This window comes from Varroa jacobsoni, unplaced genomic scaffold (assembly GCF_002532875.2).
Source record: "Varroa jacobsoni isolate VJ856 unplaced genomic scaffold, vjacob_1.0 scaffold_928, whole genome shotgun sequence".
Lineage (NCBI taxonomy): Eukaryota > Metazoa > Arthropoda > Arachnida > Mesostigmata > Varroidae > Varroa > Varroa jacobsoni.
Genome location: NW_019213830.1, coordinates 95,601 through 112,315, shown reverse-complemented (window position 1 = coordinate 112,315; position 16,715 = coordinate 95,601). Strand labels below are relative to the sequence as shown.

Below are 16,715 nucleotides of genomic sequence, written 5' to 3'. Positions count from 1 at the left end.
TGTCTTCCTTCTACAGCGTAACTGCGTAATGGGTTGATGGTAAGCATGCACGAGTGCATGGGTTCTAAATGAAGAGCCACTGAAAGCCTCCAAAGACACGGAAGGGCTTGCCAAGCAGGGCCACGTCTGTAACCGACAGAGTGTGTAGTAATACAGTTTTTGTATTTTTTACCTCTTGCGTACATGGTAATGTCGATATAGCACTTGCTCGTCCTTGTCCCGGTAAGGATTGCGCCCTCGCTGTTAGTGTGGTGATAATAACGCATTCCGATTATATCCTCAGATGAACATTGACCCTATAGCGAGTTTTCGCATCGTTAATTTAATGAATGCGCCGCATGAAGCTCAGCTCAGCGTTGTTTACCGGTATGAGCGGCAGGACCTCAGCTACAACGTTAGATCATAGGAACATCGTCTCGGACTTACCATTAATCCTACATCAAGACTGAAACGCCCACCGTATAGAATCATAGATTATTGTTTTTTTTTTTATAGTTATTATTAGTGTTTACCTCATTGTTTGGCAAGGAATTAGTCGGCAAAAGAGGAAATGCGTGTAAAGTGTTTTAACAGCCAAGTGTAATGCTTACTATGTTTGAAGGCCAATTAATGAGTCATGAGTAGCTAATTGACACAGAAGGATTAGGTCTTGCAATGTTTGACAGAAGTCTTTTGCACGACTTGGTGTTCCCCACCAACGATTTGATTATATGTAGTACTTATTAACACCTTATCGTTTGCAACGATTTCTCAATTAGGCCTATGTGTTCGAATTGCAAAGCATGAATAGGTGTCCTTGTTTGTAGATAACATTGCATAATAATAAACATTGACATTGCTGCATCTTTGAGCAGAGAAACATTTTGTCGGGGTATTCCAACGATGATTAATACATTGCCAGCTTGAATGAGAAGCCTGTCAATCTACTTTTAGGGGACCAGCTGATAGTAAGTTGGCCATCAATTAGTTATGGATCGGTATTAGGCTAGGCATGAGTTTATTTGTTGAGAGTTGCATATATAAAATGGTTTCGTACGTCGTAGTTCTAATCAATCACGCACACGTGTGTATAGCTATTAAACTAGCTATATCGATCGATTTACGCTCCAAAAGCTTCGCAAACTTTCAGGCTTAACATTTCGAGGCCTTATTAGCAACGGCTGTCCTGATATTCGTCTGTAAGTAACAGTGTGTGCCCAAAATACTAGCTAAAATTTTCCACTCAGACCTCCAAGAAGGTCTGATGATATTATTTTACCGCAGCCGTCGATAACCGACTGTCGTAGACGGTTGTCCTGTAACTAACGGTGTATTTATGTAATTTTACGTGAAAGGGTTTTGAACGTAACGATACGCCAATAAAGTTGATTGCACTTATATATGTTGGCCCAAACGTGAAGCAATGCGTGCTCAACGTGCGAAGCTTTGCCCGCTGCTTAAGATAATCTGCAGTATTTACAGAGTCCTATTGGAACTAAAGTTCCTGCATCCACGTAACAGTCGTCCTAGAAGGACTGCTTGTAGAAATCCATTTGACGTTTCGTTCACGTGTTCTAATGACACAGTTACGGTTGCCCAATGAGGTGGGAAATTTACTGAGGCATGTCGGATCCTTTAGACACAAAAAAAGCACAACTGAACATTGGGCCGCGTCAATATAGACCAGGAACATATGAAATGGCTCACTGTAGAAACTGTTTTCAATTAAAATAGAACGAATGATATTTTTATGAACAGTTACAGAAAATAATCGACGAAACGCAAATGTAAGCGCCACAAAAAGCGTTTGCTTTTATCGATTTTTTTACAAGTGCTGATTTTAGATAGGTCCGTATAGACTTTGCCAGCTCACGCATAGCCGTAATCTATGACAGCAGAACAGGCTTGGCCTTTTAAAGGTGCATAATAAAGAAAAATGCCTGAAAACATATAATTTATACATCTGGTTGTCCTTTCATCGTCGGGTTTGCTGACTTTCGACGCTAGGGAAACCATAATAATCCTTTTAGGGTGTCCAAGAGTTAGGATCAGAGTGATAGTAAAGAAATGATGTTCGATGGCTGCCTGTGGACGGTTTCTAGGGGCCGCTGTTTCTTCCGCTTCGAGCTACATAAGATATCCGTTTGGAAATTTTACGTTGATCCGGCTGATCCTTAACTGGGTCCTCGCGCCTAGCAAAACGCAATTTACAAGGTTGTGAAAGCGCAGCTACTGTCTGCAAATGATTCTTAGTAGAAACCCAGCCAAAAGCTCGGCCGAATCCAGCTCTGGGACCTTGAAGGAATCCTCTTTCGCAAAGCGCACCATAACAAACCAGCAAATTTTCTGTGCAGACTTCAAGGCCAAAAAAGAATTACGTAATTCTGTTACAGGGGTTTCTGCCTTTCGGTATAGCATGGATATATTGTAGTTTGTATGAACTGTCCTTACGTTAAGTTCTCTGCAATCGAACTCTGTCGACGAAATGACCAATTAGTCTTGTTTGATGTTGGAAGTATGACGCCTATGCGAATCGAAGCAATGTGCTACAAATGAAACAAATACATCTATCGTTTCTACATGAAACATCTACCTGCAGATGTGTGATGCTTTCTCCTGAGACAGATGTTGTAATTACGTATGGTATAAACGGTGTTCGTAGCCACGACGCCTGGTTTCCTTCAACCAATAGCTAGCCGTCTAAATCATCGCGTCAATTAAGATGCGAGATTTCTTTCGTTACCAACTAAATCAGTCGGCCATTAACCGGCAGGTCCCCATGCTACGCTGGCTAATGTTGATCCGTTCTCAATAAATTCGAAAAAACACAAAACCATTTTACCACTCTACCATTTAGTCTGTACCTCTGATCGTGGTCAGGCTTTGGTTTCCTACAACATAAAGCCGTCATACCATTAATGATAGTTTAATTTTTCCGCAAACTGTTTTTTCCTATTCGTAAAATGCAAACAAAAGATACATTCTGTAATAGCCTTTGTCATTTATAAATCAACGTTGGAAACAGTCTCTATAACAATATGCGCCTATCGCAAAACAGCAGCATCTATTCTATTGCTACGCAATAAGCGAGCTAATGGTAATAAGGTAAATAATCGAAAGTACAAGAGATACTAATTAGACCGCATATAGCTTGGCTAGAATTCGCCCTATAGGCCGTTACTGAAAATGGAATAGAATCACGCACGGAATGTTCAGAGGTCTATAACGTCGTTCACATTGGATGCGTTGACTGTTGCCAACAGTCAAACCTGCTGTTCAATATTTACAATAATATTATAGATCAAAGGCACGGAGACGACACAAAGACGTCAGTCATAGATACGTAATATCAGCGGGCGGCCAGACGCAAATAAAACCACATTAGTAACATCGTCCTTGGGAATATCTTTTAGCATCCGGGCCCTCTTCCTCAATGGCCCTCCATCCACGAAAGTTAGGTCGGATCGAAGGTAATCAATGATAATACAGCCATGTGAAGCATCCCGTCGGTGTAGATAGTTCCCAGCAGCAATGGCGGTGTAAAAAAAGGCTACAATCATGGGATCCACACACAGTCTTGCACTGATTGCGCACTCCTTTGTCGGTTTATTGTTACTAAGCGTTTCCAAGCAGGCAATCTATCATAGGCCGAAAAATTAACCAGTAAATTCTAAGACGTTGCCTGCTAGCTATTTATGTTTATATTAAATAGGAAAACAAAAATAAGAAGATTACAATTATTATATTAGCTTGTCGGACGTCCAACTCGATTAGAGGAGGATCTTTCAAAGATCACATAAAATTGCGAAATCAATACTGTTTCTCACAGAACAAATCGGGATTGATGTCTCTTGATCGATCATAGTTTCTAGTTACAAGTTACAAGTAGAATACAAGTTAACAGTTTACCGAAAAACAACGTACACAGCTATAATAGTCGAAGGTCGACGGCACTATAAATTGTTTTAGTAATTGAATAGGTAGCCTTTGTACATTTATAGAGAGGTTCGCATTGATTGGATTGGGCGCACGGTGTTGTGAGTTTCCGCGTTTTCAGTTAGACCCGTACGCGTGAAGTCCAGCCATCCTCAACGTCCTGCAATGTATAACCTGGACCGTCTATAATGGTTTGTCGATAGCTCTGTTAGTTAGTCCTACGCGGACCCACTTAAGAAGACAATGTGTTCCGATGCGCTTTTATGAAACCCTCATGTGTTTCGAATCTCCCTCTCTGTCCTGCTCCTAAGGCCAGTTCTAGGTTGCTTCCGATAACCAGCTGACGTCCGCTCGATTAGTTGAAACTCGTATAGGTAAGTTTGCGCGATGTACACTCGCAGATGATTACGTTCGAGTGTCGTGACGCCATGCCTCGTAATAGGTAGCGAACGTCAGGCGCATGCAGGAAGTGTGTAATGTCCATTTCTTAAGTACAAATCTCTTCATGATGTCAGTGTCGATTTACCACCTGGCAGTAAGGTTGGAACTGCAATCTTGTTAATTTAAGCTATTGTTCACTTGGCGAATACATTGAATTGGCATATATACTAATGAAAAAACAAACCATTACTTGAATACTCATAATATCCATTGAATTGGACGGTTTACGACAAAGAAAGAGATAAGACGCGGGAGTAAGTTATGCATTAGCCAGCAATCCATCTTCTTGTAACTAACACCGTCCCTTATTTCAAGGACAAAACAATAGGGAATCTCAATGTAAATAGAAAACAGACCAGTGGTTCATGCAATTTTAATCCAATAGATATAAGGGCCTTAGGCTAGAACTTGGCACGATAATCCTAGGTAACCTTTAACCTGTACCTGTAATGGAAATGTACGATAGTGGGAAAGTGCACGAAGAAGGTCGCTGTATCTTTTCTCCATATTCTTGAAAGGATTTCATAAACAGGAGAGATAATGGAGTCAACCCTGTCTACCGCATAGCATATGCTATTTTTCTATATATTATACGATACCGTACAATATCTCCTCCATATGTACCAATGTATGAACCTCCAGATGTTCGACTTCAGTTCGACCCTGCACCCCAATTGTTAATGTTGGTTGAAGCGAGTCTCGAGGAATCGTTTAACCAAAATGGCGCTAAAGGGAATAATCTGAGATTGCGAAATACAAACCATTACACATCAAATTTATCTACACCAACGCCCTTTTCAATGCTCCACTCAAAAGTCAATTTCCTAGAAAAGCAGAAGTAGTAACGACTGCCCACGTGTAGTAACGTTATTTTTCTACTGATGGCTTCCTCCGCGATGAATAAAATAGGAAGCGGTTGACGGCAACAAATAATAATTTTTTGCAGTTCGTCTGAGTGGCTGAATGAATCAGATAGTTAGAAGGTTCTGGCCCGCTGGCTGAAGTCATCTCATTCAAAGGTCATTTACGTATCATGTCATCCACCAGCCGCGTTGGGTTACTGCACGAACCGTATGTTCGCGTAGCAGCTCTGTGGCCTCACGTTGAGCCCATACATAGCCACATTGGAATGAAGCTTCCGAGTTAAAAGGTTACCGAACCCTTCACGAATTCGCACGCACGTATCACAATGCCACGGATAGTTCACATTCTGACTCAAAATATTAACCTAATATGAGGTCGCGCCATTAGATGCATTGGACAGTTTAGCTAGGGGACGACGCTCCAGTACAACGCATAGCCTGCAAAATGGTAGGCGAGCATCAGTAGAACATTATCGAGGATGAGCAGGAATGATACGGTAGTTTAATTTGTGTGAAGTTGTCTTAAATGCTCCCGCACGCAATGAACTTTAGAATCCTTTATACAAGCACGCTTTTATCGTAGCCTTGCTTCGTTCGATTCTCACAACCACAAACCCGACACTGTCGATAGTGCCGTTTATGTAATTTTTTTTTTACCAAATTTGATTTCCACACTTTTATCTTTGCCATATTCGCAATTTTACACGGGAACGTTTATAGATAAATAGATTAAATTAAACAGTAATATGTACGCGGAAATAAACAGGTACTTATTAAATTTGAAAAGGTAGGTTTGATTATGGCTGTTTGTTCTATTAGTGAAACGCAAATTATGTCGAAAGCTGTTCGTCTGAGGTTTTTCCCTGTGAAATGTTTCGAATAGGTGGAATTGGGTTTAATTGAAGGGTTGTTTGGCAGAATACCCAGAAGAAGACAAGAAAATACGTTTTGTGTAGGCTCGTTTTACCAAGCTGATCTCCACAAATCTTGCAGTCCCGACCTGATGAAGGGTTTTTTTTCTGATTCTTCACAGAATCAATACATCAGAAATCGTGTTAGCATGAAAGATCTGGCAACAAGCCCCAGTTCCAGACGGCATCGGACCACCCGCCCGCATGAACAACACTAAATTATTCAAGCTTCACTATTGTTCTGTTAGATGCAAACCTTGACCGATAGAAGTCATAGTATTGGGAATCGCTTGACTTTTCCTATCCTAATAACGAAGCACTGAAACAGCACAAATAATATCAATTTTGTAATAAAGACTTGAAACGTTATTTGCGCATAATTATCCACTAAACGTTCAACGTTCAGAAAATAAGATGATCCGAACAGAATGTTGGTCTTGTATAAAGAGACACAACCTAATTACTGTTTGTCCGCAACGATTCGAAAATCGCTGAAAAAGACAGATAGATTGTGTGTGACCCCCCAACCTACCTCTTGTTACACCAATTCAGTTGTGCCAGGCCAGATTAGATTACTTAATTACTGCTTTAATTAATTTAAGAAATACGATTTATGCAGGTAAAGGCAGGTACACAGGATTTAGACCTGATTGGTGGATTAGGGTTTTATACAAATCAATCATTGTTTGCCCTTCCTGGTGACAGGTTGAACCTGTCGTGCCGCGGGCAATTAGCCTTTTGCGGAGAATTTCATGCTTCAGTTTTAACTATTTCGTGCGACAAGAAATCAGTAAGTGTTAGGAAATCAAGTGCCTGTGTTTACTTTTCCTTACAGAGGTCTTGACGGTCTGCATGGATGTCCGATAAATGACGTGAGCACTTCAGCTACTGTAGAAACCTAGAATTAAAACAGAGTCATAAATTGTAAATACGACTGTATTCGATACACAGTAACGGATTGTCTGACAGGGAAGTCATGAATGAAGACCATGTTGTATATGTTGATGTGACCTCATAATCCAGAGTGACTGCATGCAATGCCACTCCTGCCGCGCTGTTTCTTAGTCACATGAAGGCAATGTATATATATAGAGACGAGGCAATCAAAGACCCTCAGAATGCTTTTGCAGACCTATTCGTAACACCTTCAGTATAGTACGATTTAGCGAAATACGTCCGGTACTAGCACGTAATTCGACATCTGCAAATTTAAATTTCAGAAGGCACTGCTTCTCCAACCTGGTATTATTCAATCCATTTGACTTCAGTCCAACTTCAACAGTTTTTGTGCTACCATTGTTTAACTCTATGGGAAGTATTTATATCGTAATAGATATAGAAAGGCCCTCGTAGTGCTTGCACTAGGCCTGAGATGATGCATTTTGGTTAAATTGGCCTGGCTTCATTTTCAATAGCAGCTACAAATTCCAATCCAATAACGTGTTAAACTGAAAAATAAAATGGACAATTATAACTGTTCTGTATATATCAGTATTTATTTAAGTCAGGATTTGTAAGTTGAGTATGGGTTGAGTAAGTTACGTTAAGTGCTCCTAGACCTAGCAGCTTTCGACTCTTCGATTTTTTCCAAGTTTTGTTGTATCGAACATAATATAATTAGAAAATCGTCTCTAATGTAAAAAATTCCTTCAGAATTATTAACACGCATACTATCCTACGCCTTTGACGTTCATAATGGTGGAAAAAATAACACCTTGGTGAGGAATCACGTATCGTGTAGTAGCAATAGATTCAAGCTAAAGATTGCGGGCGTTTCCATCAAAAGGCATCACATACAGCTCTAGAATGCTCAGTCTGTGCTTTACGCCATTGCAGAAATATAATCCCTTTACATATACGCAGTACTAATTGCCCGAAAGAAACATCCTGCCTTCTTATTCTAACACAAAGCGAGACCTTAACGGATAACCAGTCCGGGGACCAAATCGTTTCTACACAATAAAGAACTATTTTAATATCGTTGTGTATACGCCCAACTTATTATACTCGAACTTTGTCTACATTTAACGGGCAACTCGGTAACAGTAAGATCGGCTTTACCCAAATTAATTATATACACATGTGATGTAAATGTATGAAATATATAGATGTAAATTATAGTGAAACAAATAAATATAAAAAATAGTGCAATACAACGTAGCCTAGGTCATATCGAAAGAAAGCATAGCTGAAGCATCATCGATGGTTTACTATTGATCGTCGCAGAGGGTTTGTACACCTGTTTGCAAGGTTTAGGTATATAAATAGGTTGAATGCCTTGGGAAGCAATCTTTAAGAATATTCAAAGCATTTATTAAATTATAAATAAAAAAATATAAATTATTAAAGTATTTTACGTTGGTTTGTTGGTAGTTCAACGCATATGCGCACAGTACCGAAGCCAGAGCATTCTTCAGATCCCTTTTAAATATTCTCAGTTTAATATGACAAACCTACGGAATCGTCATTAGATTTCGGTGCCCTATCGGCTGGCGCATACTCATTTTAACTTCGCAAAGCATTATGTTGTTACAGGTGTTCCTATTTAAAAAGCTTTGTGGCTTAGGAACGAGTTTTCAATGGTTGAAGAACTTCAAAGCTCCACCCGGTAGAATGGTATCTTTACAATGTATGTTTCTTTTCTGGCTTTGCTCGTGTTGCTTCTGGCTTGCAGATGTCTTTTACAACTATTAGGTGGTCATCTAGAAGAAACCCATCAGCTAAACTCTTTTCCCACTGATTAACCATACCTGTAGACAATCTGCTAACTCGAAAGAGGCGCTAACATTTTAAGATGCATACGGTATACTGATGCGTATTCATGCAATAATCCTCAAAATGGAAACTTGTCCAGACGTAATCACTGCGGGGCAACGATCGATACGGATGCTCATAAGGGTTCGTAGTTTTATATTGTTTACAGGAGCTGTCGTATTTCGCTAAACTAGCCGAAGATATTTGTGTTCTCGAATCGAAATCTAACGTGTCAAACAGCCATTTGTGACGCATGCCTTGGTGATTGTATGGCACTGTTTGTCGCTCAGGACGTTACAATTTTATACAGTGTCTGACGTGTTGGTTGTTTTAATTTCAGATATCGGGCTATCGAATCTACTTGTTGAGACCACCTGTTTTTGTTTGGGGTCGAACCTAATTATTGTAGAGTATAGGAACGTTGAAATTGATCGCTCTGTAGCCGTATCTAACAGGTTGCGTCTTTGCGCAAAATGGAAATCGAGGAACGCATTCCTTTTTGTTGCAGGAGGAAGTTTACCTAGAGGCAAGACGTTATCAGAACCGAGTTTGGTTACTTTCAAAGGTGACGGGAAAAATAGAAGCACAAACCCAAAACATGTGCGACATCTTGTCGCCAGCGAACAACACGGTACGGGTACGATCCGGAGACAAGTTGAAAAAGCTAAAGACTTTCGTGAATTTTTTCAGATAGAATATATGATCTTTTTTTGTCAAACACACATTACAAGACTGTCCACACTTAATGCAAACAAAATGCTCATCGTGTTGTGCATAGTGCATCACTACATACTATATTAATAATTAAATATAAAGGAATAGCTAACTTAGAGAAATGTGCAAAGGCATCGGCACTTATTCTCTAATAAAACATAAGTAAGCTTACAATTATAAGAAACGTTAATATAATTTTTTCAAAAATTATAATTTTCATTCTCGGGACTTCTATACAAGTAGCACAGCGTCCCGACTTTTGCCGACTGGCTATACTGTTGATCAGCTTTTGGTTGTCAGTGATGCCGGAAGAACTACAGGAAGTCGTTATATCTGCTCACTGGTTCCTTAGCGATCACGCGCCGCGTATCATATCAGTAGATAACAAATAACAGACGGAATGATAGAACGCAAGAATGCATTTTATGTACGCATCATCGATAAATTCCAGAAATATGGAGACGGGTTCCTACCCGTTACCTAATACGATTTTTTTAGTCCAATTGCGGCGACCTTCCATTGCAAAGAATAATATCCACTTTAGGGAATCAAGATTATAAATCGGTTCAAAGATAAAGTGATGTACCGTTGCGTACAACACCATTTTTAGCGGCAAACTGTATTTTTTTTGTATTACCACTAAGTGAACGTGGAAACGAGCTGTTACGTACTAAGTTACATACGTGCGTCCACATGACACAAGCTTTAACACACACACACACATATATACAATTACAAAAATATATAAATATTACCAAGACAATCACAACTGCATGACAGCTTTGAGTAAGTAGAACTGAAATAAGGGGACGCATAGATGTCTCTTATACAAAGTAACTGCATTACAGTTACCTCGACTCGGAGGCACTCACGCTGAATTCGAAGAGAAAGTTTAAAGCCTTCTTAAAAACAGACAAGATTTCTATATGCCGCTATTGATTCGAGTCCAAAATCTACTAAAAAACCTAATAATATAGAGATATTTTCAGGAATCGCGACAACGATATCGTTTGCCCTCCTGATCAAATTCAGATTTATAAGGTCTATAAAGTACATACATTTTTAGCCGAACTGCTCATGGTGAAGAAGTACGGTGCAGCTACCCTTGTCCCAGGTGATTATGATAATAAAATCTATGGAGAAAATAAGCTTTCTGATTGGTAAAGTGGTATTGCAATCCGATAAGTGCCCTGCACTATGTTCATGGTAAGTAACTGAGGTAGGAATTGTAAATTATATAAGACAAAAATAGGGGCAACGCACAGTCATGTGTATAGAGCCAAAAATATGATACATAGAGAAGCAACATTAAAACAAAAGCAAATTAAAGTTTCTTTTCAAGTGCTATTTCCGGAATAGAAAGGGAACGGATAATCTTAATTGTAATAGATAATTTCGAAAACATTGATTCTTATTCAGCTTCGAGTCCGCTAGAAAAAAAAACCAACCAACACGCGTCGGCATGACAAAAGGTAGCGACGAATCGGTTGGAGTTGGTAAAAGCAAAAAATTCAGTATAGCAAAGGAAATTGATCAGACCGATTCTACGTGGGTTATCTGTTCTTGGCTTTGCATGTAACGTTTAGTGGGTCTGCAGTTCAAATGTGTGTTCTTTCCAAAGTTACTTTAGGCGCTAACGTTACGAAAGCAACTTAGTAAAACCACTAATGCTGTGATACAATTACTTTCAATTTCGATGTAAAAAAACTATATCACTACTTTCATTATTGTTATTATTAGTTATTTCATTTTGCATGAAATATAGTTTTTGTCTTTTTTCGTAACGATGCTGTGCGCGGAAAACAACAGCTGTCATAATCCTCTGGCCATAATCTCGTCTCGATTGTAGAGATCGTGATACGCTCACAAGTTAGCATCGTTTTACTATAGGCATAACCCCAATCTTGAGATTCTCGTAAATATGGAGCAGCCGCATATACATAACCGCTACTGCTAAAAAGCTATGAAACTGATAACAGAAACTATGAGTTTCTTTTTTTTTTTCACAGTATGCCCCGCTTGGGGGTTAGCTAAATTCCGAAAAGCATCAATCATTGTGTCTGAAAGGATCGGCTTCTATATTCAGCTATCTCTATCACTATTTACCCGCCGCTGAGACTGATAAAAGTTTCGGAGAAGTATATCGGCTACAGACCGGCTACAATACAATGAATTTGTTTACTCTAGCAAAAATCTGTAACATTCTCCTAATAAGATGTATCGTCTTCCCTCGACTCGGGGAAAATTGCAGCTTCACTTTAAATCCATCTTATAAACCTACTATAAACCCCCCCATAAAACGGGATAATACCGTCCAGTGCTTGCGTGTCTGGCCTCTATAGAGTAGCATTTAAACGTAGTACGAGATACGAAAAGAAACTGGACCGTCCCGTTGAATTTTTCTAAGACTGCATACGCTATTTGAAAAGATAGAAAGAAGACAATTGCTTTAATCACTAATATACGAGTGTTTACTGTCTCTTCTTGAAAGATATTATATTATTTAGCAGCATGTGCTATAAGTTTTTTGAGAACTTTTCTCGGATTCAGTTTAGATAATTGCTATACATCTTGCTTTACTGGCCAGGACCCAGTAGTAATAATTACCGAAATAATAATGTATTTTTAATAGCGAAATTTTAATTGCGAAGCTACAAATTTGGCCACGGACCTACCAAACAGCGTAGGACCTGAGCTAATATTGTGATATTCATGGGTGGGGATTAAAAAAATTTTATATTATCCATCACATCACACTCAGCGGACCCATTTGTACAAGTCATATTCATTTAGATTAACGATTGCGAAATTTAAAAGCATCTCACCAATTTTAATAATGCCTTCCCAGATCTACTTTAACAATAACGAAAGTTGGGAATTAGTTAACATGAAGAACTTACCTATTATAAGTGCATATCATCACGATATACTCGATCCTGACCATTCAGCAGACTTCGACTGTGCAATGAACGACTTCGGTCGATCATTCATCTAATTAAGACGTCTATTAAGACATTAACAAGTAGACCGTCCCAAATGTACCGGGTTAAATAGCCTCTTGCAACTGATGCTATAACAGAGGATTTCCGTTAAAGTATAACCTACAAATACACGCGTTTACCCCTTATCGAGGATGATTCAGTCGGTTTTTTCAGATTTTACGTTTAATTTACCTTCCGTCGAAATAATTGTCAAAATTTTAAATAGCTAACGCCATTCAGTAACTCATTCAGCTGCCTCGCTGGAGTAATACTTGTTTTTCGTAGGATAGACAATAAACTTCTATTTTATATATAGATAGCACTGTAACTTAAGCGATGTACTGGGTATCTTGCACAAATACATAATGCTTCGAAGCGACGATCGATGCCTTTGCTTCAACATACTTACTGTGTTTCAAAAAAAAGAACCATTGTATGCCAACGTTTAGATATACACATACGGTACCATTTGTCTTTCCGCTGTCGCATTTTTTTTTAGCCGCCTAGCTGATTTGTCGACCTACTGTAGTCGGACTGCTATCCGTTTCCCAGGTAAAAGGAAAGGGTATTATACCTCAACGCTCATCATTTGCTGGAAGTGCATGCAAACTTTACGTGCATGCAGAAGCGAAGTACAGCCGTTGCCATAAAAGGATGATGACCTGTGTCACCGCGCACGCACGCGGTCAAGCTGTAGGTGTGTTGTCCGCACAAGAATGAAACGCCTCCGGGGAGAGGAGGTGACCAAATGAACCCCAATAGTATCAACTTGTGCCGTATTTATAAATTCGTCTGCGCAAGCAACAGCAGCAGTGGCGGCGGCGGCGGCGGCGGCGGCTGCTGTTATCATCGGTTAACACCGTTGGCTATCCAGAAGCGCGTACCTGTGACAGTAAGTAGTTGAGTGTCAATTCAGTGTGCGATGAATCAATGTTCCGACCATTTCCAGATGAGCTAATTAATATGAACATGTCCCATGCTGTTATCATTTATTGTGGCCATTTCGTCGGAAACCTTGGATGTCGAACGGGTCTGAGCTGAAGTATTGCTGCTCGGATCGAAAAAATAGGTAGATAACTATCATCTGCGCATTTCCTTGAGATCGTGTACATCGTAAAAAAAGCTACGAAGATATAGGAGAAATACTCGCAATAAAACAAATTCTGGTCACAATGACGAATTCTGTATCGCTAGTCGTCGCCCCACGCAACGCCAACGAAAGTGACAGAATCGACGTGGGAAAGCGGTGCCAAGACCAGCGCGAATCCAACGGCTTGTGTACTACAATGTCGCTACGATCAGATTTCTTATCGCTATCGGCTTCCATTGAGGTTAACTTCGACTGCCACCACTCAGCGTCATATAAAATTGAGTCGTCACAATCATTTTGGCAGCGCATCGTACCAAAGTTTGCAAAAAAGGCCATTCAGAAATATACGAGTAAGTTATACACAAAGCTCCAAGGTGACACAAGGGACGGATCTGGCAATAGGTCTTGGTGCGGTTTCATTTCACGATGCACGCAAGAAGTTCTCTCCGACCTGAGTACTTCACACACGAGCGAAAGCAAAAGACCTAATCGACGCTGGGAGATTCTATACGACGAAATCGATGAGCTGAATTTTCGGCTTGGAGAGGGTGGGCAAGGCGCGGTGTCCCTCGGCATGTATCAAAATACATTGGTTGCCGTAAAAAAAGTGAAGAGAAATCGCGACACAGACCTCGATCATTTGAAGGAACTTCGCCACCCAAACATTGTGCATTTTCTTGGCGTATGCTCCCAAGCAGAGCAATACTTTATTGTCATGGAATACTGCCCCTACGGAGATCTATATGGAGCGTTACATGTACATGGACAAAGTACTCCGTCCAATGTTGTCAAGTGGTCCAAGGGGATCGCCGCTGGAATGGAGTATCTCCATAAACATCGAATTATTCATTGTGATCTCAAATCGCCAAACATATTGATTGGACGTAAAAGTAACGTCAAAATCATTGATTTTTGTAGCACCGGTGGCAGTAAGGCGTTGCGAAGGCCTGAGTCTAATCAACGGTTTATGTACACTGCAGCATGGAGTTCACCAGAGAATATTCGGAAAGAATCCTCCTGTTATACCGGAGACGTCTGGTCATACGGTGTTGTCCTTTGGGAACTACTGACCTGCGAAGTCCCGTACAAAAATTTACACCCTAATATGATTCTCTACGGCGTGGCTCAGAATCGTATTGGTCTACCTATAGCAAGGTCTTTGCCGAAAGGCTACAGAAGGTTGATAGAAGAATGCCAGAACCACAAACCGCAGAAACGACCTTCTTTCAAGCAAATCATCAGGCGTCTAGAAACAGCGTGCAGTGACCTGTTGTCATTTTCAGAAAAGGCTTTTTGTCTGGCGCAAGCCGAATGGAACACAGAAGTTGGATTGGATCAAAGCAATGAGTTTACGAATCCGTGGCTTAAAGCGAACAGGGAGCTTTCTGGTGGACCGATTGCTGACTTTGAGTATGATCGTTACGCCTGGCACTATTACACTGGAATATTAGAGACTGGCGACAAGCCGGATCAATGTTTAGACGAGGTAGGTTAAAGGACTGCTTATTACGTTACTTATTGCCTTCGAGTTGAGCGTTCACCCAACATTAGTATCACATGAGTTGAAATAGTTCAGAATCAACTTCCAGGTTTTGCCTGTATAACTTCTAAGTTACGACGTCTCGTTTTTGCGGCAACACTTTACAGGCAATGCGATGGAAACGCACATTGACAATTCGCGAAGCGGAATTTTCTGCTGCCACTGTATAAGTAATGTGATGAAATCTCTGTTTAAGCACAGGACTAAGCTGCGACCGGGGGGTAGAACGCGAGATTGTTTTCCTACCGTAAGACAACTATGCACATAAGGACGACACGGTAACCAGTACTCCACCAGGTTTCGAGCAACATCTGTTCCTCCTATCATAGTTGCCTATTTAGGTTTTTTAAAAGCGACTAAGAAACTGGCTGTTGCACAGGGGCTATAGTTGCACCGAAACGTAGTGGTATGCCAGGCAACTTCAGTTATCAGCGATAAAATAGGTGGAACTTATGAGAAAGTTAGCTGGCATTTGATAAGAATGTCGCAATGATGTTTCCGCTTATGTCCCGGTACTCTTACATCTGGAAAATGAACTAACGCACTTCCTGTGTAACTTTCCCATCGTTTTTCGGGTTATCTCAGCTTTAGAGCCGATTGTTAAATTTTGATACCTTAAATTCTTCCTTATTTCGAATATCTCAAATAAATTAAGCCGACAACTGGGCACTGAATAATAAATAGCAGGAATCTACGCTGCTTCGCAACATCTCTGTATGCACAAGGTTGGCTGTAGCGTTCTGCACAGTAAATAAGGGTACCGTGACAAAAATACCTCCTTGGCTCTATGTATATATTGTGTTGACCTGTTGAATAAGGTTAGGCATATGTAGAGCAAACCATTAGGCTAATACATACAGATAATTTAATCAATCAGTGTAATGACTAGTTGGGCAAATGTGCGACAAACACTAGATCCCTTTAAGCCTTTTTCTTCAAGCAGATCAACAGATAACTCGCAAAACGAAAAGAAGCTAGAGTACAATAACTATCTTTAAGCGACTGTATTAGTTAATCATCTAGAACTGGAATAAAGAAGACAACCTGTGAGGTGGGCATGTCCCCGCCACATCACCGTGTATACAGTACACCTCTAGCATTGGTTCTATTTTTGAAAACTCACAAAAACAAACTTTGAAAAAATCCTATTGATACAATCGAATTTAAACGTCGAGCGCATTCTAGCTTGTCTTTTCTAACCGTAAAAAAAAAAATGAGTAAATAGGTGGCCGGGGCAACCGCTTGTAACTTACCGTATCGTATCTTCTGGGTGTTTTTTGAACCCTTCTCAGAAATAACAGATACTACGACCATTTTCTTTTTCTATAGCACATCATGTCTTTCTTTAGCTTCCACCTTACCTAGAATGACATTTAATCAATTTGGTTTCCTCAAAGAGACGCCGCCACGTATTGTGCTCTCTAAAATGGTCCGCCGTACTTTTAAGCTACAAATTTCTTTGTCGTATTTGCTACGCAGTGCCTTTATTCTTCTCTTTTTCCTTTA

General features: G+C 40.1%; 1 protein-coding gene and 1 long non-coding RNA gene across 2 annotated transcripts; one reads left to right on the top strand and one right to left on the bottom strand.

The window, feature by feature from the left end:
• Nucleotides 1–2,960: 2,960 nt before the first annotated feature.
• Nucleotides 2,961–13,205, bottom strand: LOC111265069 (uncharacterized). Its single transcript, XR_002683253.2, has 4 exons — nt 12,989–13,205; nt 12,499–12,668; nt 6,964–7,028; nt 2,961–4,444 (listed from the first exon to the last, which is right to left on the bottom strand). It is a non-coding gene; the product is annotated as an uncharacterized LOC111265069 (long non-coding RNA).
• A 161-nt stretch (nt 13,206–13,366) lies between these two features.
• Nucleotides 13,367–16,305, top strand: LOC111265063 (mitogen-activated protein kinase kinase kinase 13-B). The gene is made up of 3 exons (XM_086970331.1): nt 13,367–13,471; nt 13,774–15,155; nt 15,317–16,305. The coding sequence occupies exons 2-3, from the start codon at nt 13,866–13,868 to the stop codon at nt 15,377–15,379; spliced, it is 1,353 nt and encodes a 450-aa protein (XP_086826457.1). The 5' UTR covers nt 13,367–13,471; nt 13,774–13,865; the 3' UTR covers nt 15,380–16,305.
• The last annotated feature ends 410 nt before the right edge of the window (nt 16,306–16,715 follow it).

Bases quoted from the DNA above. Each gene is read 5' to 3' on its own strand.
- LOC111265063 (XM_086970331.1), top strand. From the start codon at position 13,866: ATGTCGCTACGATCAGATTTCTTATCGCTATCGGCTTCCATTGAGGTT. The intron at 15,156-15,316 runs GTAGGTTAAAGG...AACACTTTACAG, and splicing joins CGGATCAATGTTTAGACGAG to GCAATGCGATGGAAACGCAC.